Source organism: Callorhinchus milii, unplaced genomic scaffold (assembly GCF_018977255.1).
Source record: "Callorhinchus milii isolate IMCB2004 unplaced genomic scaffold, IMCB_Cmil_1.0 Scaffold2, whole genome shotgun sequence".
Lineage (NCBI taxonomy): Eukaryota > Metazoa > Chordata > Chondrichthyes > Chimaeriformes > Callorhinchidae > Callorhinchus > Callorhinchus milii.
Window position 1 is genome coordinate 35,330,168 of NW_024704743.1, and position 26,169 is coordinate 35,356,336.

At 40.9% G+C, this 26,169-nt stretch overlaps 1 protein-coding gene across 6 annotated transcripts in view; it reads left to right on the forward strand.

Moving 5' to 3' along the window:
* Positions 1 to 26,169, forward strand: part of fars2 (phenylalanyl-tRNA synthetase 2, mitochondrial) — a 205,476-nt gene that overhangs the window by 119,231 nt on the left and 60,076 nt on the right. For all 6 annotated transcript variants that reach the window (NM_001292767.1, XM_007902655.2, XM_007902656.2 and 3 more), the window contains 1 exon segment: positions 12,992 to 13,152. In NM_001292767.1, the coding sequence (NP_001279696.1) occupies positions 12,992 to 13,152 (161 nt within the window).

The following is a 26,169-nucleotide window of genomic DNA, read 5'->3' on the forward strand; positions in this document are numbered from 1 at the left end:
TCTTTCCAGAACACCTACCTTACCATCTCCCCATCAAAGCAACAAGCTGCTTTTTAATGGAGTCAAGTATCCTGATGTCAAACACCGTAGGTCAGATTCCAGGAAGTTTTTCTTTACTCTGAGGGTAGTTGTTGATTACCCTCTGAGTAAAGAAAATCTTCCTGGAATCTGACCTAAAATTGCCCTTTACAATTCTAAAACGTTGTCCTCTTTTTTCTATTGTCTTGTTCCATCCTAAACTATTGATCTGGGATTACTTTTCAATCCCATTTAAAATGTTATACACCTCTATGAGGTCCCCTCTGAGATGTCTTCTCTCAAGATTGAAGAGCCCTATCTTGCCTAATCATTGCTTATAGCTCATTCCTCTAATAATGCGGATCATCCTCATTTCTCTCCTCTGCACTGCCACTCGGATTTGGGCAGCCCCATTGTGTTGTGATGACAGAACTGTATGCAGAACTCAAGGTCTGGTCTAACCAGAGACTATGCAGTCAAGGTATGATGTCTGGTATCTAAACTCAAATGATTTAGTAATCTAGCTCAGCATCTTGCTTGACTTGTTTATTAATGCCTCACACTGTTTTGACATAGTGAGTGACCTTCTCTTTTACCTTCTTCCTTGGCAAGATCTAACGCATGCATAGAGTATTTGTATTTCCTATTCTTGGATCCTATATGTTAGTCCAGTACCTTGCATTTAGCTGTATTAAACTTCATTTGCCAGTTTTCAGCCCACATACATACACCATTGAGATATCTGGAAGACGTGAAAAGCGCTATATCAAATGCAACGATTATTATTATTATTATTAAACTCTCTTTGTGAGACATTTGCTGCCTTATCTGATTCCACAGTTCCCCCACAACTGAAATGAATCTGAATTTCAAATATCTTACACTAGGTCTGCAAATCCAGAAGATTAATATATACGAGAAACAGGAGTGTCCCTGTACAGACCCCTCTTACAACTACTACAAAATTATAGCTGTATAGCGCCTTTCACGTCAGAAGGATGTCACAAGACCCTGGACAGTTAAGAGTTTACACCCGAGCTAGTGGTTGGAATCAAAAGAGATGGAGGGTGGGGGTGTGGGAGGGTGGCCGAAGGCACGGTCAAAGAGGAAGGCTTGAGACGGGCCGTGAAGGAGGCAAGGGAGGGAGCAAGTTGAAGGGATAGAGGTCCAGAAAGTGGGGGCAGAAAGAATGAAGTTAACTGGTTGCAGAGTTACGGAGGAGCAAGACCATGGAGGGCTTTAAAAGTGAGAAGGAGGATTTTAAACTCGTTCCTCTTAGGGATTGGGAACCAGTGGATGGGGGTGATCGGTTCACAGAGCGTTGTACGGGAGGGATTAGGGAGCTACGTCAAAATGAGGCGAGGTGTTCCCCATTTTGATTAGCTCCCCTAACAAAGACCCTACCTTACAGCCAATTCTAAATCCACGTCCATGTCTTGCCCTTGATACCCAGTGACCACAACAGCAGCAGCAACAAATTGCATTTATATAGCACCTTTCCCATCGGGAGGCCATCCCAAGGCATTGAATGGTTTGTAGTTTGCGGATCACAGTTTGTGAAGGAGTCTTTGGTGCGGAACTTTGTTAAACGCCTTTTAGAACTCTGGATATACTAAATCATATGGCTTCCCACAGTCAATTTAGATTATCTTTAATGATACTGACTGATATGATTTAATTTTATTAAGGTCAAACCAGGTAATATTCATTAAATGTACTAAGCTTGAAAAAGGGATTGTTTTTTATAATAATCCGACACAGTGTATTTTAGACTTCATTTTCTTTAGCTGATTGGCAGTCTTGTGAGATTGTTATGACACAGGTTTGCCTCGCTGTTCCCCATGACGAGTTCCAGATCTTGGGATTGCCATAGGAGGAGGCTTTTTGCAAAGGCTAAGTGCTTCCCTGCAGGACGGGAGGGCACACCAGCAGACTGGTTGTGCCAGACTGCTCTTGTACACCCTTCAAGCAGTCAAATTTACTTGGCATCAATAGGGCCTCAGGAGCAGGTTGCCTGAGTGCCATTCTAACCAGCGTGTATCTACAGCTCAGAGAGATGGAGTTAAAACCGATTAACACATTTAAGGGGCTCTATAGTTTTGAACTGTGATTTTTTGCTGTGAGGCAGGTCCTATTAAAAATTATGTTTTTTTTTGCAGATCCATTGATGTGCGTTCTTTTCAGAATGTACATGTAAATTAACCCAGGGCATATTTTTTGTGCAGTAAGATTACTTTGTGTCAGCCTTGTTTAGTGGTAGCACTCTCACCTCTGAGTCAGAAGGTTTGGGTCCAAGCCCCATTTTGGGACTTGGAATCACATTGTTTAAGATAACACTTTAATGCAGTGCTGGGGATTGGGGAGGTGTATTTTTAAGGTGCTGTCCTTCAGATGAGACTAAGGTTAAACTAAGGTCCTGTCTGCTTGTCCAGGTGGATGTTAAAGATCCCATGGCACTGTTCAAAAAGAGAAGGGAGTTTCTCCTGGTGTCCCTCAAAATAAAATTAGTCATTCGGTTCATGGCTATCTATGGCACATTGCTGTGCACAATCGGGCTGATGTGTTCGATTACAAATACAGAGTCACTCCACAGTAAATCCTGTAAATCACTTTATGACATCCATCGTGAAAGGCAGTATACCAAATACAAAGGTTATTTTTATAATTATTTCTTCTTAATACAGCCATAATTGAGAATTGATTGTTATAGGAATTCAAGTAGCATTCCAAATGTTCTAAATATTTTAATTAGAAACATTCCTAGTTAAAATATTAAAGTATTCAGATTGTTATTTTTCACTAATCGCCTAAAATGTCACTGACCTCCTCAAATTATTTTTGGATTTGTTTTTTCTTTCATGCGTTTTTCTTTATTTTGCTTCTGCTTGTTTCTCCTTTGCTTCTAAAGATGTTTGACTCCTTTTACCTTCTACTGGTGCCTGATTCCCTCCGGTGCTTCACTTTTGTGACCATTATTAATGTATGAGCATTGATAGTCAGTGTTGGCAGGCTATTCGATTGAGAAGGAAACGAGAAGCACAGCTGAGCCCAAGTCTGATCTCACAATTTCCAGTGGGACAATTGCATAGTGATCAGGAGCGGGAATCTGGATTGATATTCTCCTCCCTAATTCAGGGGTGCTAAGACCAACTGTAGCACCACAACTGCTGGCCCAGCAGAGAGAGAGACCAGCTAATTCAACACACACCAGGATTCCAAATGCCAACCTTAAGGTGTGCACGACCTGCTGCCCTTCTACGCCGGTTGAATTGGATAGAATAAGCAGTACAAATTTACATTTCTGCCTTTCCTTTTGCATCGGAAGGATGCTCCAAAATGCTTAAAAATACTGTCTAGGTACCTGAGCTGGGGGTGGAAGCTGAGAGATAGGGAGGAGAAAGATGATCAAAAGTGTGGATGAAGAGGTAGGTCTGAGAATGACTTTAAACGACGGAAGGGAGGGAGTGATTCAAAAGGACTTCAGGATAGAGTTCCAGAGTGGGGCACAAAGGCTGAAAACTCATCTTGCGTTGTTGGGTGTTGAGATAGTGTTTGAGGAGGTCACAGAGGTAGGGCGGGATATCCTGCAGTTGCACAGTTCACAGGCAAAGCTGGGTCCCAGTATTTAAGCAAATTATTATTATATAATTTATACAACAATAATAACTAAAAACAACAACTTGCATTTAGAGAGTACCCTTCATGAAGTGTAACATCTCAGAATTCTGTAAACATAGCAGTTCTTAAACTGAAAGCTTTAAAGTTAAGACTTCAATCCCTTGAGCCCAACCTATACCCACCCTATGTCCACAAACATACACGTTCCAGCAGAGGTCCTATTTAACTATCAGGAATGCAATTTGAAAACCCTGACTTATTTTTCCATCCTTAATTCAGCCTTGCTTACACAGATTGTGGCACCTAGGCGCAGCCCTTGATAAAATCAGATAACACTTGAATCCTGGGATCTGCTGCTCTGTATAATTTGGTGCCACACCAGGACTTGCCTTTAATCTACTGGGATCTCATCTGAGGCAATGAACTAAGACTAGCCAGGCACTACTGCATGAACCAGGTGAATCAATTATACTCATGTATCTAGTAGCAACCATCAACAGCAATTTATGGGCATGTCTCCATCCTGAAAGTGTTGTAGGAGTAGTAGATGCATAGAAACTGTTAATTTCAGCTATTTCTCTGGTGGGAGGTGGGGAGGGTCGGGTATCTGGAGTGAAAAAAAATGATTGTCTTGTTTGCAGCAGTGATGGCTACATTTCCTTATAGAGTAGAATTGAACAGGAGAAAGCACGGACACTTTCTTATTTTGATCCTTGTGTCACACTTCGTGTTAGTTCAGAGGACAGTATTATATCTGCTCTTTCTCCCCACCCTCTAAAAAATCTGATTTAACTTGGATAATGTTATTTCCACTGGGATCCGAGGTCTGAGCATTCTAACACAGCGAGCCTCTGAGAGTTTTAGTATTCAAATCATTCAGACGCAGCAGATTTTTCTGTAAGGCCTTCAACATATCACCTGATTAAATCCTTGCAACCTAATAAATTAATGATATACATCTAATTACTTTTCCAATGCTCTGTGAAGCCTCATTTGCCAGTCGCTTCCCCAATGACCAGTTTTCTCACTCAATTGCTTTGTATTTTTTACCTGCCTTCACTCACTCTTCTGTGACCCCAGATGAAATGAACTGCACTGCTCGTAGGAATGTAATTTCAACAAGTCTCACGGAGGCTGTGGGGGAGGCAGGGCGGGAGGCCAGCGGGCTGCAGTACAGCTGTATCCTGCTGTGTTTTAATTCTGGACGTGGGTGACATGCAACATCCATGCTTCAAATAAAGGGCTTTTTCGACAGATGTCACCGTAGGTTATATCGGAGAGTGATTGCTGGAGTGTTTTGTAGAGCAAGGCTGCCTGCAGCAGCTACAGTGACAATGCACGAATGACATCTTGCAGATTATATGAGGTGGCTGCTTGTTTAGACTGCAGGAAAGAAAAAAAAATGTGTTAAGTGGTGACGCTGCCCTTTTACCCTTTTCACAACTGTTCCAAAGATCTTTGATGGAAATGCACCAGGATTTTTGCAATGCAGCAGCAAAGGGAGAAGGAAAGGGGACAAGAGCATTTGTGTCTCACCTATATTACACATTCTATCTGTTATAACATTGTTCTGTTTTGACACTATTTGGGGACTGTCAATGGGGACATACCGTTTTGTTTCACATCCTGAGTTGCGTACATGGGCAGGTGGTGGGAGAGAGACGGGAAAGAAGCAGCACAGATTGCTCAGAGCAATATGGCTGATAAGGTGCTATATCAAATGCAAGGATTATTATTATTATTATATTTTTATTGGGATTCAAGGTTTGGATTGCGCTGGAGGTGTCTGAGATGGGAAGACCCAGCTCACTAGGAACCTTAAACTGAAGCTTTGAATGGACGAAGGCCTGAAAAGGATGCTTCAACCCATTTATAGCCACTGTAGAATATAATATAACCTTGCCCCCTTAAAAGCATTCTGGAAACCTTCCATTCAAAACATTATCTCTGTCCTCTTACCCATTCCCACTTTCCCTGTGGTGTCTGTCACTGTATAAAGCGCTATGAGATGTCATCCTTTGTGAAAAATCTTACATAAACCCAAGCTATTGTTAGATAAGGCGGTACCCAATGTAGCCTTGGGTAAAAGTTTGTGGTATACTCTTTAAATCCTTACAATATCAACCAGGAATCAGAATCTACTTGTGACGTGAACACACTGTACCAATATTCAGAGGATTAAAAGGTTAATTTATGATATGTTGCGGCATGTACCATCTTTCCTGTTTGTGTGTACAGGTTAGAATCTGAGATTGTAGCTGGGGGGGTATGGAGAAGAAGACCCATCATCATCGAGAGCAACTTGCATTTATACAGCACCCTTCACGCGGGGTAGCGTCTCGGAGCACTTCACACACATTACTTAGGAATAAATGATCTGAGCAAATCATGCTACACGGCATTGAATTGGGGAAAAGCTCTCCCTCAGCTCCCAAAGTAGTACCATGTTAAAGCACCCTTGACTGTGAGAGGAACAGAAAGGAGAGTGAGTCTCCCCGAGCTGCTCTCACTCACCTCCGAGAGGGTGACTGGCAAAGCGCTCTGAGTCCTGGGCTGGCAGATCAGTGCCTGAGGGAACTGGGGAGAAAACAGGGTTTTTATATTCCCAGCTGCGACTTCCCTTAGAGACTCATGAACGAAGCTCTGAGGAATTTCATCAAGTCTTTGCCTATAAAGCCATCTTGCCTTAAAATTTTATTTTGCACATAATTGTGGAAAATTCTTAAATTCAGTCATAATTTAGATGCTGTTTTTCCTCAGTTCTTAAGAAGAATCTTATATATTCTTTTAATCTGGAAAATTAATTGTGAGGGACAGAAACCATTGAAAATTGTTTGGAGTTTTCTGCAATCTACCAGAAATAATCTTTAACTGGTTCCTTTCTATTGCGCCCACAAAATATAGTTAATTCACTTTACAACATATTCTATGAAGCACTTTGAGATGTCTCAATGATGTGATAAGGTACTATATAAATGCAAGGATTATTATTATTATTTGTTTGCCTGTTTTGATGGTTCAGCTGCATACTACAAATCCCGTGACACTGATTTGTAGAGTTACATAGAGTTATTTAGAGTGATTTGGCACGGAAGTAGGCCATTTGAACTAACCTGCCCATGACAGTGTTTTCCTCCACACCATTTCCTGCGACATCAGCAGCAACCCAGAAGTTGTCGATTGTTTAGCATGTGAGCAGCTGGCCTGCATTTTCAAGTGAGCATTTTGGAATTTTTCACAGTGAATGTCGGGGTCCACATACAGACGAACCTGCATTGCAATGAAGGGTGTTATAACAGGGTTTCACTGTATTGTGTGCAAGATCACTGCATTATATCTACAGCACCAATTGCACCCTATACAGCAAGATGAGACAAATGCAAAACCAAAATAAAATGGATCAAGAAGGATGGAAAAGCATAGAAATTTTCACGAACAAGAGTTGTTTAGCCAGCCCAACAGGATTAGCAGTAGTTTGTTTTCTTCCCATTGAGTCGCACATGAGAAATCCTAGGCTTAGCTATTATTTGAGCTCAGTTAGTATCACAAGGTGACTTTCAGACATTCATGATAAAACCGAGAGAAGTTTTTTAAAAAAATATTAGTTTATTTTAATTAAATCAATGCCATGCAGTTAGAACAGTCCACGTGATTTATTAGTTAATCCTCTTCACCCTTCACATTTGCCTTCTGCAATCACTTCATATTCTGCATTCATAAATGCTTGGATAAACATGCAACAGATACAAACTGACAAAAGATGAGGGCAATGAACCGCGGACCCTCTCAAAAGATTAATTCCTGGCTGCTGGAGGAAAGTCAGTTTTAAGCAAGAACTGATTGGGAATTTGGAAACAGCATCTCAGTTCGACATGCAAATGATGGAGCTTGTACCACAGCTGTCAGGAAAGCTTAGCAGCTTTGATGCTCCAGCTTCTGTAGGAATCCTGCAGTTTACAGAACAAGCCTGCTGCAGTTAAGCACAGAGAGGAAACTGGCAAACCAACGTGATTTTAGGCTCTGACGTCTCCAGGTTCTTTCATGGCATCGCATGCGTCACTCAAATTACACCAGAGCTGACGTAACGTTTGACTAACACATTGTATCTTGCACCATGCATAAAAGTTTCATAACAAGTTTATTATTTCTGGGCTAATTTCCCTCCTCAAGGCATTTGATTGCTTTTTCCTTCTACTCTGATGTGGTTTCAGGGACGCCCACTCGCTGGTTCCTAATAAATACAAATTACGAATGTTTTTCCACCTTATTTGCATTTTTTTTAAATGCTGGCTACATAGAAAAGATCTCCATCTAATAATGGTGCATTAGTCCCCAAGGACAGACTGTGCGATATGATGTGTTGAACGCGATGAATTTTTTTCAGAGTTTTCTATGACTCAGTAATATTCACTGTACCATCAACTGGTGGTTATGCCCACATTATTGTTAACATAGAGAAGGTGGGTATAGCACGGGGAGCTGTCATTAGCATTAATAAAACATGTATGCTGTGTGGGAATTAGCGTTATGGATTTAGATAATTTTAAGATTTTCTAAATTTAAAATTGTTGGAGTGTATGATACAATTTACCCTTTTTACCCTTTCTTAAAACAATAATGTAAAAGCCTACTTGCTCTGGGAATGAACCTTCTTGTCAAAACAGGAATTAAAAGGTAAATGTCGCTTTTGTATAAGAAACCTGAGTGCTATTCTCCCTGCCAGCTGTCCTGCAGTGTGGGTTGTTTCATTAGTGTGTGTTGTTTCATTAAATTAAACGATCTGTTGTTCTGCAAAACTTTTGAAGGTATCAGCTTGACTTATAAGTAAAACTCTTGTCTCTGGATGTTAAAGATTCTGTGATACTATTCAAAAAGAGAAGGAGATTTTTGCCAGTGTCCTCATCAAAAATCCTGCAAGAATAATTAGTCATAATAATAATCCTTACATTTATTATAGCGCCTTTTCACATCTTCACAGAATATACTGTAAAGTGAATTAACTATATTTTGTGGGCGAATCGCAGCAGCTAATTGCACACAGCAGTGTTCTACAAACAGTTGTGGATTGAGTGACCAAATTATTATTATTTATAATAATTCATTATATGGTCAATCATCTCCTGGCTGGTTTGTTGACAAAAACAACTTGCATTTATATAGCACCCTTCATGCAGATAGCATCTCGGAGAGTTTAACAGTGGTGGAGCTTTACACCAAGCTGGGGAGAGAGGGGAGGTGACTAGGCACAGTCAAGGAGGAACATACTTGTGTACTTGGGGATCTTGCTGAATGCAATAAGGCTGTCACATTTGCCATCAAAAAAGGCCCTACACTAGACAATAATTACTGTAAAACGCTTTGAGACCTTTTGATAAAGATACTATAAAAATTCAAGTTTGCATAATGCCACACTGAGCCATGCAGATCAAGAGGATTCCCACATTTAATCCCTGCTCTGTGCTGAACTGGATTATCTCAGCCAAGATAGTAATAAAGATAATAAACAATAATAGCCCTATAATGTCCAAATGTCTCAAGCTCCTTCAGAGTAAATACTGTTAAGTGTAGAAAATGTATTTGTAGGTGCACAAGGCAACCAATTTATCCACACAAAATCTCATAAACAGCAAGAAGATGAATGACAGATTTATTTTTGGAGAATTATTGATCAGGTTACCGGGAGAAACTCCCTTCCCTTTTAGAATAATGTCATGAGTTCCTTAACATCCACATAAACCGGTACACCAGACCCCGGTTTAATATCTCTGACAGTGCTGGGCTGCCCAATATGGCACAAGGCCGTGTGCAGCACAAAGTTCTCAAAGTGGGGGTTGAAACCACAACTTTCTTACCCGGAGGTGAGAGTGCTACCGTTGAGCCAGGCTGATACCTGGGTGTTGTAATTGGCCGTAATGTTAATGGCGAAGGAAGAAAGATATTCAGCCAAGATTCCCCTCTGGGCAGGATCAGGCTCAGCCGGGGAGCCCCATGTGGTCCTATATCCAGCTACAGCTTACTGGTAGAGTCAAAGTGGAGAAGAGGACTTGATGAGGTGGAAGATACCCTTTTTGTTTTAGTCAGAGAAGTTGTATTGACTAAACAATTAACTTGTTTGTATGAAATTGTAACCGAGTACCATCCCGTTAGCTTCTGCTCTTAGCTGAGGTGGTTTCCTTAATAGGCAGAGCCAGGAAGCATAAAGTGTTTCAATAAATAATAATAATAATCTTTGCATTCAATATAGCACCTTATCACGTCTTTGAGACTTCTCAAAGTGCTTCACAGAATATACTGTAAAGTGAATTGACTGTATATTTTGTGGGTAAAATAAAATATAAACATGGAGGTTGCAGCAGGTGGATTTCATGTGTGTTTTGTAGGGCAGGGAATGTGCGTTCATTATCCTGTGAGGGTGAGTTCACTACCTTTGAGATTGTAGCTGCATACTTTTATTTTTAAAGTCCCTAATGGCTTCTGATAGTTCTCTCAATTGCCTGATTATCTTTCCTACTGTGTTTTAGAAGAGATCAGAACAGCTTGGAGCCGTTTTTTCATGCTGTGATTTGCAGCAAAACCAGAATAATAAAGCAGCAAATGGATGAGGAGATTCAACAGGAATGTGAAGAAATTGTAACTTGCAACAGATTGTAGGAGAAATTTGCAACACAAAGATGCTCTGTACTCACAAGGTGCTTTCACAACTGATGCAAAGCCACACGTGCATTTGTGACATTACATCCCCTGAAAGCTGAGTCCTGCCGAAGTCAGTAACCCCTGAACTGAAGCATTATTGAAATAGTACATACAGTACAGCGTTTAAAAACTTTTTTTGAATTTTCATTAAAACTCAATTTTTAAAAATATTAATGAGATTTTTGAATCCACAGAGAATAGTTTATTTTGCAGTGGATGGAAATGATCTGGTATGGAGTCCTGTAGCTTAGCGGTTAGAGCACTTGTCTCGCAAGTGAATGGACTTGGGTTCGATTCCTGGGCAGGGTGAAACGTTGGGCAAATTTCCTTACTCCACACGCCTGTTTATCTAGCAGGAAGTTGTCAATTGGCAGATCGCTTTCCAGGGGTAACAATCCCTTAAAAGATATAATTTGGTCACTCAGTCCACGGCTGTTTGTTGGGACACTGCTGTGCGCAATTGGCTGCCGTGTTTCACCCACAAAGTATACAGTCAATTCACTTAGCAGTATATTCTGTGAAGCGCTTTGAGACGTCTCGAAGACCTGATAAGGCGCAAGGATTATGATTAATTTTATCATTGTACCAACCTAGACTTTGCAACAACTCCAAAAGTTTTGAGGTAAAACTGTTACAGAAGATGTCGCACTGAACTTGGCGATGGTTCATTATCTGCCATGAAAATGATGGTGCTCACACTGATCCTCTGGCCTTCCGGACATCTAGATACAGTTAAACACTTGTACTGAGTACAATTGAGTACAGTACTTCTATATACAATTATCATTATTCTTCCTCATGTTTTTGTTGTCGCACTGTGTAAAAAAAAAAGGTGGGGGTAACAGGACTTTGTGGAGACCCTGTAGAATATTCATTGTCCCTATTCAGACAATTCCCCTCCCCCCAGCAGAAATCATTGCTTTCCATTTACCTCAGTGTGCACTAATCCCTATATCCTCAGATACTTATCCAGTTCTTTTTCTATGTAGTAGTTAATTGATGTAGTATTCAACTGTGCTTGTTGGGAGTCAGTTCCAAACATCCAACACTCTGCAGGAACAAATCTCCTGTAGTCTTAAATCTCACTGGAAGCTTTTAAATTTTAATCCTGTGTATTGCTCCCACCATCCAACTCACATGGCCTGCTTATATCGTAACCATAGTATTCTCGCCTCTCAGTCAGATGGGTTGTGGGTTCAAGCTCCACGTTGGGTCTTGGAAGTCATATAGTCTGTGCTGACACTCCAGTGGGGTGCTGGGGGTGTTCTGTATTGTCGAGCTGCCTTCTTTCGGATGAGATGTTAAATCAAGGCTCCATCTGCCTTTTCAGGTAAATATTAAAGATCCCATGGCACTCTTCGGAAAGAGAAGGGAGTTTCTCCCAGTGTCCTGTCCAACAATCTGCCAAATAAAATTGGTTATTAATTTCATGGTTATTTGTGGGACATTCTTGTACACATTTGGGCTGCCAAGTTTGCCTACAAAATACAGTCATTCTATGGTGTATCCAATCAGGAGCTTTGAGATGTCCTCCCTATGTCAAGGGTGCTCTATGAAATATAAGGATTATTATTATTATGCTATATGTATTCCAGCATTTCGCTATCCTTTTGTTGTGCAATATGCATTATCTTACATTTATCCACATTAAATACATCTGCTACTCCTTTTCCCTGTTTTTAATTGCTCTACCACCTAGAATACCAATTATCCTCCATACATTAATCATCTGCCCATAGAGCTTGGTATCATCAGCAAATTTTATTATATTACAAGATATACTCCCCTCCACATCCGTCATGAATGGTGCGAACAGCAGGGGCCAGAGCAGACCTTTGTGGAACTGTATTGGTGATTAACTCCCAGACAGACAATTTCCATTTATCATCACCTTCTCCTTCCTATCCCTCAGCTAGGCTTCAATCTGAAAAGCTAATTTACCAGTAATTGCATGAGCTTTAACCTTCTTTAAAAGTTTCACACGTGGAACCTTACCAAATGCCTTCTGAAAATCTAAGCAAATTGGATCAATAACATCCCACATAGTTCTCTCAAGCATTTTTACTTTGTTCTCATTTGTGCTGGGAGGAAGTTGGCTTCCCTGGAATATGAAAGCCGGCTATGTTTAATGGGCTAATGAGGTGTTCTACTTTGTTTTTTCTGCTTCTTCATTAGGTACAATGATTACTTTTGCAAACATTTTTGCAAAATATGGCATGCAAAGAGATCACTAGAATGAATAATTAAATACAGTCCTGGGGAAATGATCTTTTCTAAATAATAAATGCCAAAAACTCATTGAATTATAACTCTTAAACCAGTCATACAAAAAACAGCCTTGTAACCTGCACCAAATATAAAGTTACTTGGGCCTTTGAGTTGGGTTAGCTGAATACAGTCGCAAATAAAAATAAATGGTGTCGGACCAGATAATGGAGCTCGGTTGTATGCCTGTGATAAATAATTAAAGCTTCTTGTCAAGCAGATTTATATTGCTGTGGGAAATGCTTTCCTCTGCTCTTTGCCTGCTCAAGCTTCAGATTCGTCAGCTGATAGTTATTGACAAGGCTTATGCTTCATGCCTTTTTAATCAGTGTGTAAGCAGACTGACAGACATTTTGGTGTTAACTTTTACAAGGTCTTTGTTTCTTTCTGATTGCAGCTGGTGCTCAGGACAGGATTGGCTATGCATTTGGCCTGGGGCTGGAGAGACTGGCTATGATTTTGTACAGTATACCAGATATCCGCCTGTTCTGGAGTGAAGACGAGCGGTTTTCCAAACAATTCCAGGTCGCTCATGTTGACCAGAAAGTCTCATTTCAGGTAAAAAAAAAGAAACCTGGGCAGTCCCATGTATATTTTTTTACACTTTATGTGAAGCCACATTGCAAAGATGCCTATAGTTTACATCAGTGGCTCACAGTGGGAATGTTGCATCATACATGTTTGAATCATTTCCTGATTTCAGCTTTAGGTATAAAGTTATAGTTTCTTGCTTTTTAACTTATTTTGCTCTTATGTTGATGCAGTTTTATATTGGTGTGGGAAATGCCCCCTCATCCCAACCCTGCCCCACGCTTGGGTCCTGATCTCTGACTGTTCAGCGCCTTGGGATATCCTCTCAATGTGAAAGGCAACAACAAAAACAACAACAAGATTCCATTTATTGAGCGCCTTTCACATCGGGAGGACGTCCCAAGGCGCTGTACAGTTGGATCAGGACCCGAGCAGAGGGGAAATGGTCAGGGTGAGGGGAGGGAAGGGAGGGAGCGAGGAGGGGGTAGAGAGTCGAGAAGGGGAGCTCAAGGCACGGTCAAAGAGAAAGGTCTTGAGACCGGCCTTGAAGGAGGAAAGGGAGGAGGCGGCGAAGGCACTGGGGGATGGAATTCCAGAGCCTAGGGGCTGAGAGGCTGAAGGCCCGGCCACCGATGGTAGGGCGGTTGGGGCGGGGGATGTGGAGCAGACCAGAGCCAGAGGAACGGAGGGTACGGGCAGGTAGGTAGGGGAGAGGTAGGAGGGAGCAAGGCCATGAATGGCCTTGTAGGTGAGGATGAGGATCTTGAATTCGATCCTCTGGGGGATGGGGAGCCAGTGGAGGTGAGCGAGGGTGGGAGTGATGTGGTCGCGAAGCCTGGTGCGGGGCAGTACACGAGCTGCAGAGTTCTGAATGACCTGCAGCTTGTGGAAGGAGGTGCCGGGAAGGAGAGAGTTCCCATAGTCCAGCCTTGAGCTGATAAAGGCGTGGACCAGGGTTTCAGCAGCGTGAGGGGTGAGGTAGTGCCGTAATCTGGCGACATTCCGGAGATGATGGAAGGCGGTGCCAGTTGTGGTGCGGATATGAGGGAGAAAGGACAGCTCAGGGTCGAACAGAACCCCGAGGTTCCTGACGGCTTTGAGAGGTGGAGAGTGCAGCCTTGGATGCTGATGTTGTCAGCGCCTGAGGTGCGGAGGCGCTGACGCGAGCCAATCAGGAGAAAGGCACTTTACAAATGTAATTTTGTTGTTCATTTGCATTTTCACCAAACACAAGACCTACAACCACCAGCTATGCTGTGTAACAGCCGTCTACATTGAGGGGCTACAGGAGAGGGGTAAAACAATAATAATAATAATCCTTGCATTTGATATAGTGCATTATCACGTCGTTGAGACGTCTCAAAAGCGCTTCACAGAATATACTGTGAAGTGAATTGACTGTATATTCTTGTGGACAAAACGCGGCAGCCAATTGTGCACAGCAGTGTCCCACATTCTGCTTGTCCTTTCATCTGTCCCTCAGATTGTTACTGAAATCAGGATGTCAATGGGGAAGCGGTGGGGGGAGTTATATTTTTTTTCTCTCCTCTCTTGGTATGAAAGGACTGGTAAACATCTTGCATTCAGTGCATTGTGACCTCCATCTGGGTGACTATAATGGAAGGTATTTCACATTGTACCTTGTCGCAAAGAGAATCTAGGTTGGAGCTGATGCCTTTATTCCCAACCTTGTGCAATAGTTGTGTTTCCACTCTGTCTACGTCTTCACAGGCCACAGGCTCTGCATATGTTTTAAAAGGGAATTAGATATTATAGATATTATTCATATAAAAGTAACATACCACAAAGGGGTCTCTTTTAATGTGATTTATGAACATTGTATATATTTTGCCACCAACATACGGTATTTTGGTTGAACATTAACATGTTTGTTCACCCATGATATTGCTTAGGCCCCTTGCAATATTAGTGAGTTTTTTAAGACAGTGTTCCTATTTTTTCTGATTTTCTCCCCGTGGGCATTTGCCTCTCTGTCTCTGGTCTAGTCTCCTCTTGACCTACTTACTTCCCAATCCACTACCTGTTGTCTCCGCTCGACTGGCTCGAGCCTCCTTCTTGTCCCTCGCCCCGTCAGTTCCACCATCTGTGGCTGTGCTTTCGGCCACCATGCTCCAAAACTCTGGAACACTCTCCCTCAATCCCTCTGCCTTGCCCCATCCTTTCCCATCTTCAGGTCATGCGTGAAGACCTTCCTCTTCGATCATGCTTACGGTCACCTCATCCTTCCCCCCCTGCTTAGCGTCATGCTCCACCGCTGTGAAGAGTTCTGGGACTCTACCTATGCGAGGGGTGCTATATAAATGCAAGTTGCTGTTGTGATTTTGAGGATGCTGTTGCCCTCCAGTGCCCGGCCCAATTGGCCATTGTTTTGCGTGCTGCAAATTTCTATAGTTCTTGTGATTCCTACAATAGGGTCCAAAACGTGACGATTCTCAACAGGATTCACAAATAATGGCTCAGCATCACTAATGGAGAAACCTGCCAGAACCTGGCCAACTCACAGCATCCCTGCTCTGAAGCACTGTTAGTAGCTGTTAATAGAGAGTAGGGTTCCTATGAGTCCTGCTGAACCTCTGTGACATACTGGACCTTCATTATTGACTCTGGAATCTGTTAGTGGATCCCATTGCAAGCTTGATACTTTTGTTCACTCCAGTAATCTTTATTCATCACATGGGAAAGCAATCAAAGTTCCCATCAAATTATGGTTGGCCTCACCAGTGGGATATCTGTTGTTGCATTCCTGACATTCCAAACCCCCCCAAACCTACGATAGGTCAGTTCTTTCACTCAGCTTCGGAGTTCTGAATGACCTGCAAGGCCTCTCATTCGCGCTCTTCTCGGCTCTGAGCAACAAAGCTAATACCATGTTTATAATGGGAGATTGCTGCCCGTGTCAACAATAACAACTTGCATTTTATAATTACAAGCGTCAAATATTTTAGATGTTTTGTAAGCTTGTCTGTCTCACTCCGAGATGCTACCCCGTGTGAAGGACGCTATATAAATGCAAGTTGCTATTGTTGTTATCTCAAATCTACATTTCCGAATTCAGAAGTGAGCAGCCGCTTGTCTGTGGTGGAACAGATTGATTGACAAGCTTTTCTGACAAAATATACAAGGCGCTATATTCCTTCAGCAAAATGCTTTTGGGAACTTTTTCCTATATTTGTGGAATCACCATAGGGATGGAAGCAGTGAACTTTATGAAGCATGCATTTTTTAATGTTTAAAATGTGACTTTCAGCATTTGTTGCAATGAGTGATAACAACTGCTTGCTTTCCACCTTTTCCTGAACATCCAGTACTGGTTTCTATAGTGCTGTGCCAAAAATGTTGCCCAGAATTCAAGTCAGTCATTTATTGGGTGAACTGTGATGCAGCAACTTATGCCCTCATAAATTAATTTATGATAATATTAATACTTAACCCTTACATTTAGTATAGCATTTAAAATATACAGTCAATCCACTGCAGTATATACTGGGAAGAACTTTGAGCTGTCTCAATGACGTGATAAGATGCTATATCAAATGCAAGGATTATTATCGTAGCACCTTTCATATCAAGATGATGCCCCAAAACTTCGCAGGATATACTGTAAAGTGGAGTGACTGTTTTGTGGGCGAACTTGGCAGCCAGTTTGTGCACAGCAATGTTCCATGCACAGCCATGAAACATATTAGGAATTTGATGTTCACTGTCCATTATTGGGATAAATTTGCTGAGGTGAAAGAAAGTTGCGTATATTACAATTCCTGATACTGATCTTTTCTGGTACTTAGGAAATGAAATCTACATATTGGTAATATTAATTAGGACAATAATAGTGCGGGTCACTCAGTCCATGACTGTTTGTGGGACACTGCTGTGCGCAATTGGCAGCCGCGTTTGACCCACAAAATATAGTCAATTCACTTTACAGTATATTCTGTGAAGCGCTTTAAGACATCTTCACGACATGATAAGGCACTATATCAAATGCAAGGATTATCTATTTCACTCACTTGAGCAGAGAAGAGACATGAGGTTGTAGTATAACATAATAGAGGCTACTAAATTTGTTACATATCGAATATATATCAAATGCTATATCAAATGCAAGGGTTTTTATTATTATTATTATTACATTGGTGGACTTGTAAGGGAGCAGCCAGTGCACAACTAGGTTGGCCCAATAAAAATTGCATCATTAAGCACTTGCATTATGAACTGCACTGCAGTGTATGTATTTTTAATAATGTTTCTAGATATTATGTATATATTGCACTTTCATTTAACGACAACAAGATTACATTTGTATAGTGCCTTTCACGTCGGGAGGACGTCCCAAGGCGCTGGACAGAGTACAGCATTTCAGACCTGAGCTGGGTTGGGGGGGCGAAGGAGGGGAAGGGGGGTGGTCGATGGCATGGTCGAAGAGGAGGGTCTTGAGGCGGGACTTGAAGGAGGCTAAGAGGGGGTGAGGCGGAGTGATTGGGGGATGGAATTCTTGAGGTTGGGGACAGAGTGGCTGAAGGCTCTCCCGCCAATGGTGGGGGGGCCATGTGTTGGGGGACATGGAGCAGGCCGGAGCCGGCTGAGTGGAGGAAACGGGCGGGTTGGTAGGGGATTAGGAGGTCGCCGAGGTAGGGTGGGGGGGTCCATGGAGAGCTTTGTATGTGAGGACCAGGATCTGAAGGATAGGGAGCCAGTGGAGTCGGGCGAGAGTGAGGGGGTCACGGAGTTTGGTGCAGGAGAGGACATGAGCTGCAGAGTTCTGGATTATCATTTATTTAATTTATTTAAGTATCATTTATATTTACAGTTTGAAAAATCATTATTATTTTGATGCTGCTTAAACGATCTTTCAGTTACCTGATGCCCATTATTTTTTGTGTGGTCAGAAGATGGTCGTATGCACTTGTTCTTGAACATACCCAGTAATTATAAGCTTCCAAGGATAGCATAGTATCAATCTTTTTCATTAAGTATGTAGTATCTCAACCTTTGTTTCAGTGAGTGTTCTGTTTTCTAAACTTAAACATTACTGACAGTTCTGAGAAAATTGGTACATTTTACCTGTTTATTTCAAAAGGCTTCATGTTGCTATAGCCAAACCCTGAACTTGAGTCAGTGTCCTTTACTTCTGGACTTTTTGACCAGGTTAAAATTTTATTATTAGAGTTAATTTTATCATTACTCTGTAGGATCTTGAATACTTCAATAACATCTCAAACACTTCAATTAGACATTGAATACTTCAATAAGGTCTTCAATGCTTCAATGGGATCTTTAATCATTTAAATAAGCAATTAAGGATTTTTCGGAAATAATGTTATGCAGTATCATATTTCTGCGAGTGTGAATCAATACAGCAAAGCCTTTCTAATAAATGTAAGTGAATAGTATATCAATTTCCCCAGGAATAGGTAATATATTGGTGTAGTCAATACAGCGAAAGATGAACAGAGTAGCAATGAGAGTTGCAGAAGCCTGAGATCACTTTGGTTCTCACCTGTCACTGCTTGAATAAAGTCGCTCAGTTATTTTCATACACTACCCTCTAGACCTGTTTCTTCCATTCAAAGGTATTCTGAACAGAATTCACATTGGTGGAATGAATTGTGAGCAGTAAAATTCAACTATCATGATATTATTTCTCTTGGCAATGCCGTGAAGGAATTCAGGATCTGAATTCAACAACAACTTCAACAATTTACATTTAAATAGTGCTTTTCACGTCGCGAGGACGCCTCAAAGTGCTTCAAAGGGAATTCTAGACTTTAGGTATTTACAAAACATTTGCTCCAGGTTTATGATGTTTATGCATGTGAAACTCATCAATGTCATATTATATTAATGTTTCAGTAGCAAGAATCTCACTAAGGTTTTGATGTATGGCATAATTTTTGCTCTGTGCAAGGTTATAGTGATTAGGATGATATATGCATAGATATAAGGCCAATGTTTCTATATTTGTCGAGGTGTGACTTTGAATTCTTCTTGTTGGATAGACATACATAACAGTTGTTGTACTCACACCGGAGTACAAGGTCAGCATTTTTATATATGTGTGTGTGTATATATGTCTCTCCACAAACAGAAATCAAAGTTAGACTCGGACAACTATAGTACATTATGAAAACATACAAACAAATAGTTTAGTATATGCATATATCGCCCTAATCTCTGTTGGCCTGACTTTGGTAAACTCGACCCAGTTATACAGTACTACTAATAGATATTGCTCGTTAGAGAAAACATGTGTCAAATTTGCAGACTAACATTCGAAAAATGCACATATTTTGCAGACGTATCCCTTTAGTCGGCTGGGATCTTTGAAGATATTAAAGAGACGTTTCTTAAATTTTTTTTAAACGAGCCTCTAATTTCACGAGGTTGCTGAGTTGGGTTGCGGAAGTAGGAAGGGCAGAAACTGGGTAGGTAGATGGTCAAGGGAGCAGGTGGTGGGTTTTATATGGGAGTTGAGGTTGGAGAGTAACAAAGGAAAAATGGGGAGAAAAGGTGTGCAGGTTAGGGACAGTGGGAGTGGTGGAGGTAGAGGTTGAAGAGGAAGATTAGTCCAAGCAGATTTTATTGTTTTTTCTTGTCACAAGGAAGCCCTTGACCTGCTCACGTCTAGAGGTTAACGTGAGGAAGGTGATGAGGAGGATGACAGAGAAAGTGAATAGTGGTAAAAAAGAGCAACCTGAGAATTTTGTTGGGCACAATGGCCTTTGGAATAAAGTACCAGAAGGTGCCAGTCTTCTCTCTATCTCTTTTTTCTCTTTCTTCCATTATTTTTTTCTCTCTCTCTCTCTGACTATTTCTTCTTTCTTATTCTAACTTTTTCTTTCTCGCTCTCTGCTTTTGATCAAAGCACTTTTTTGGTGTAAACAAACCCGAATCCAGCCCCTCCCCCCCGCCCGCCCCCAGTGTCCTCTGTACATCGTTGCATTTGGCAAATGAACCTTTAATTGCAAACAGTTCAACCACAACACTGTTGAGGCAATTCAACCCACTGTTTATTTCACGTTTTTTGTTTCAATTAGTTCAGCCGGTTTCAAGAAGATGCACAGTACAGCCAAGAAACAAACGAGTTCAAAATCAAAACTATTTAGGTCAGGAGATTATTTTGTGATAAAAAGTTTTTTTCTTTTGAGCGTGCCGAAGTATTGAAACAAGTTGAGTTTTCAGCACTGTCAGGAGTGAGGGGCGATGGGGTCTCGTTTAGTTGTTGTCCTGCGATCCTAGTAATCATGAGTTCAAATTAAGCTGTTGATAAAAATCCATGTTTTTGCTACAAGCTGACGTGAGAATTATTAACTCTAACTTATTATTATTATTAACTCTAAAAGTTTAATTACTTTTCATATCAGTTTGGGGTGGCAGTGGCCGTAACGCTGACTAAAGAAGGGTAATAAGGACTGGATTGTAAGTTAACAATGATCACTTTTTTTTAACACCAAACAATGCAACCTCTGTGAACCTCAGACTCGAAGTGGAACTTAATTTACATTTTTGAAAAGCCAACAGTCAGTCTCTTTATAATATAATCTTTGCATTTAATATGGCGCCTTATCACGTCTCAGCCAAATTTTTAATGAAAAGGCCTGTATTGCACAGTCACGTTATTTGCCAGCACAATATTATTGAAGCTAGGAGCATAATAATAATAATCCTTGCATTTGGTATAGTGCTTTTCACATCTTCTAGACATCTCAAAGCGCTTCACAGAATATACTGTAAAGTGAATTGACTGCATTTTTGTGGGCGAAACGCGGCAGCCAATTGCGCACAGCAGTGTCCCACAAACAGTTGTGGATTGAGTGACCAGACTATTATTGTCAGGTAATGTCAGGTTATAGGTTTCATAAAACATGGTGATCTTTTCAACCACACTTTAGGTCACCTTTCCTGAAGAGTGAGATCAAGTGGACTTACAACCACACCTTTCATATGATCTTGTGATTTTGAATTTGTATTTTTGTAACAGAAGTGTTCAGTAGCAAAGAACACATTCTGTGTTAATAAATTCTGCATTGGTAATTCTCAGTTTGATCAGAAGTATAGAAGGATATTCTCAATGACCTCTCCCATTGTGACACAATGTATTCCATATTTATGGATCTATCCCCTACATGTAATCTGCTCTCCCTGTATTTTTCCAAGTGTACTGGTTTATTTCGTCTAACTTAGCTTCACTTTTGTTCTGTCTTCTCTTTGATTCCTTACTTCTCTCACTATCATTTCTTGTTGGATGTGAAATGACCAACTACTGATAGTCCACATCCTTGGCACAGAACTGGCTCCAAGGTGCACTGTGTGGCAACAGAATGTTCGAATCGAGCCAACTCTCTGCGGTGGCCTCGGTAGTCCAGTTCTTGAGCCAGGTGGGTCCACAGGACTCCAGGGCACCACTGATGACAGCACGGACAGCAGGACTTGAGGGGCAGACCTGTTATTAGGAGTAGTGATTCTTTCTGATAACCCTGCAAAATAAAGCCGTAATGAGTAAGGTGATCCCAGCTGGACAAACAGCATGAGGTGCTTGGCAGGCTACGTGGTTTTAGCTGGTTAGAATCCAGCAGTACCCTAAAGCAGGAATCCTCAACCTTTTGCTCTTGCCAACTTGTGCCTAATAGAGTACTTTGGAATTAGGTAAACAGGATGTATTGCTCCAGGGGGAGAGCACACATTTCATTGCAGACCCAGGGACATTTCCATGTATATTCGTGCGTGAAAGTTGCGACTGGTTTAGATACTCTTAAGCGTGCAATAGGTTTCCGCAAGTGTCAGACTAAAATAAAATGTATTGCTTTTTGTTAAATTCTGTTTATTGATCTCGCCTCCTACTGCAAACTATTTGTTTCTCAATGAATTCATAATATTTAAAGTATTAAAACTAAGCCCTTGTGTGCTGCTCTGTGTATTTCAGTTTTATTTGATCATTTTTTAAATAAGTATGTTAGGGAACGATAGAGAGAGGCTATAAATTATTTTCAGTTGCACAATTTATTCAGGTGTAGGCATTGGAACTAATTTCTTTGACCATCCAGTCCACAGAACAGCCTCAGTCAATACAGCCTAAGTTTAATAATTTGTCTCAGAGCTAGTGTAAAACTTCTATCTCTGTGATGCACCGACACTGTAATGTTTCAAAATTGGCAATTTGAGAAAAAGAAATTGGGGATAGGATTCCTTTTACCCGTGGCCAGCAATAAAGGTACATGGCTCAGCTGAGAATGCTTTTCGCTCCTAATATTTGGGTGTATTGAAAAAAACTCAGCAAGCTATAAATTTAAAGTAGCTCCATGATGAGTTATTAAAATGTCAAATTGTTGGCTGTGTGATTTCTAATGTTACCCTGAGCTGTTGGGAATTTTTTTTAGAGGATAACACTTTCTGCATAGCTTTGAAGAACACAGAAAGATACTGAAGTTCAATATCTGCTGAATTCTAATATGCTTTCTAAATAAGGATCAGTGGAATTTCGGCTCCAGCGTGATTTATTTTCAGCGTGACATTCCACTGGGTCTGTGTGATGTGAACGAAAGTGCCCGCTTGTATTCCTTATTCCAGATTCCTTATTAAGTATTTCTGTTAGAAATTGCCATATTAGTTCCTATTGTTAACTATTTAAAGTGCTCTCTATACAATTAATACAGTTATTAAACTTTCTGGAGCTCTAGTTGGCAGAGAGTTCTAGTTATCACACCATCTTTTCACCTGTGGGGCCTGGGTTTGTATTCAGTCAAGATTAATTAGAGGAGAGTCACCTCTGTTTGCAGGCTTTAAGAGTGCTGTGTTGAGAAGTGCGACCAGTTTCAACTCAGCTCCTCATGGTACACGCATTGCAAAACTGACGAGAATTCAGCACTGACCAAAAGTGGCAGTGTCACTCAGAGATGTTCAATACATGATCTGTGTAGATAAAGAAGCATTCACACTAGTTAAGTATAGGTCACTCTTCTGATGTTGCATTTAAAACCTATTCTTAGGGCAGAGTAGAGGGAGCTTCAACCTATTTGGTCACACTGTAATTGACCTGAAAGTGCTTGATGCCAGCACTGAGCAACAGAAAGATGAAAAGTGTACAGTTCCACTGCACTAACATCCTTGTTGAGCAAAAGCATCAAAGTGTAGAAAATGATGGATTCCCAGGAGTCTTCCCATTAGTCTGGGCTGGATGCAAACCTAGGTCCTGGAGTGAAAAGATAGTGTGATAGTGATAACCTTATTAAGAAGCAAGCTAAAGCCAGCTAATGATCATCACCTGAGCCCTGAGGTGAAATTACTGGCATCAAATTACTTCATATACAATTCTGCTTTACAGTCTGCACTGCCATGTTGCTGTGTGGGGGGGGATTGTCTCAATTTAACCTTGCTGTGAAAGATGTTGGCTGGGACAATCATCTAATCATTCTACGTGATGATTGCAATGTAAATAAATCATAAATTTATCAAGTTAGAGCATTCAATCTATCTAATTTCAAAACTATAATCATGTTTTCTTACATTATCCTATTTTAAATCATGTGTTTGTATATTATCCTATTTTTCAACAATGGTAAGACTGATAGCTCTCAGTGTGTGGGACCCACAGAGCACTAGTTGTTCTGCTCATTCGTGGGGTAAATTGACATTTAGTCACCAATTCACTACTGAGTATTCTCCACAAACACCTTACATGGAGGAGAGTCCTGTAGCTCAGTGGTTACAGCACTCGCCTCGCAAGCGAGAGATCTGGGTTTGATTCCCGGCAGGGCGAAACCTTGGGCAAATTTTCTTACTCCACACACCTGATAATATTCCCTCAAGGAAATAAAGAAATAAAATAGCTATTTGGTCGCTCAATCCACGACTGTTTCCGGGACACTGCTGTGCGCAATTGGCTGCTGCATTTTGCCCACAACTATACAGTCAATTTGCTTTACAGTATATTCTGTGAAGAGCTTTGAGATGTTTAGAAGACGTGAAAAGCGCTATATCAAATGCAAGGATTATTATTATTACATCTTCACCTACCTGTACTACTTAATAATAGTAATAATAATCCAAGCATTTAATACTCCATCTTTTACGTTGGGCTGACGTCTCAAAGCATTCTGCAGGATTTACTGTAAAGTGTACTGTCTGTATTTTTATAAGAATAATAATGCTTACATAGGAAGGAAGAACATACATGTCTTCGAGACATCACAAAGCACTTCACAGATTTCTACTGTAAAGTGAATTGACTGTATAGTTTGTGGGCGAAATGTGGCAGCCAATTGCATACAGCAATGTCCTACAAACAATCGTGGATTAAGTGACCAGATTATTTTTTTCATTTAATTTATTTTTTGAAGGGATTATTACCTTTGGGAAAAGCCATCTGTCAATCGATTAACAACCGGGTTCCTGTTAATTGCTAGGTGAAAAGAGGCTTGTGGAGTAAGGAAAATTTCTTAACGTTTTGCCCTACCCATGAATTGAACCCAGTCGTCTCGCTTACAAGACGAGTGCTCTAACCAATATGCTACAAGAGGCAGTTTGCCTCCATTTTTGCAGGCAAACTGCAGCCAGTTTCACATAGCAGTATTGAGTAATGCGAATAATTATATATTTCTTTGTAATTACCTTGAATATTGAATTGAAATCTCACCATCCATTTTATGAAGGTTCATAGAAACCATAGCACAGGAGGATGCCATTCAGCCCATTGTGTCTCTGCTGGTTCCAGCTCCTCCACAGGAGTTATCTGGTCTCATCGCAAATCTCAGCTCTTTCCTTGTACCACTTTATATTGTTCCTCTTCAAATGTTTATCCAGTTCCCCCCTTAAGTGTTGTTAATGTTGCCCTCTAGCAGTTGGCAGTAATAGCTCACACTGTTTGCCATGTTGTGTAAGGCACAGCAGGCAGCAACTATTGTCAGACCTTCCTACAGCCATGTTGTGATCTGCTCTGTGTGAAATCCAAGCTAAATACATGTTCTCTCACTATAATAGTACAATAACCCTTTTTTGCTCAAGTTGGAGGAGATGCCACTGGAGTTATGAGACTCAGCTTTTCACTGCTTAATTGGTAACCTGCCAAAGGCAGACTGACATTATATAAAACAAAGCCCAGCACTGAGGGAGATGACAGAATAATATCTTACCTACCAGTTCATTCTGCTCCACACACGAGGATTGTCAAGGAGATTTCAGTCCATGGTGTTGCCAGGCTAATTGACTCATAGATCCATTGGAATATTTCTGACATCGCCTACAGCTGGCATGTTGATAGAATAAGGACATGTTTGCTGTAGGTGTGTGGCTGGGTACAATCCATGGACACCAAAGCACTAAGAGAGCCAACAATAACAAAACAGGGCATAGTATTTGCTTATTTATTATATATAATATATATATACACACACAAAAACAAGTGCTAGTTTCTTGGCCAGTCTATGAAAGAAATGTGATGGTTTTCAATGCTAAGTGATGTCTGTCTGGCAATTTGGGAGAATGTCTTGACCCACCAGCCATTGCTTACATTCATGAAATTGTCAAAGCAATTGCTTGAACTGCATACCCGTGACTTTACTCCACTTCGGGGTTGACAAGCCACTACGCATACATCAGGCTACTTTTAACTCAAATCCTTGCAAGCAGAATTATATTCAACACCAGCACAATGTAGTTACACAGGTGAAAAATCTGTAACTACAGTTTTAAAAACAGTGGCACAACAACAATAATTTGCATTCAGAGAGCACCCTTCAAGCGGGACATTGTCCCGGTGTGCTTTGAGTACAATGCTCATTATTGCACGTGTTTCCAGGGTAAGAATGTATTACAAGACAAAAACTATGCAAGCAGGCGTGAGAGTAACACTTAGAGCACTTGTGCAGGAACAGAGGATTGAACCAAATTTTATTATTTGCTCTCTCTGATTTGCATAATTTATTTCAGTGTGGGAACTGGGACTCTTCTCCTCCAGTCAGTTCCCACAACTGTCTCGTTTAATGTTCCGAGAATAGCACCTTAAATAATTTGTGTCAGTGCTTGTCTACA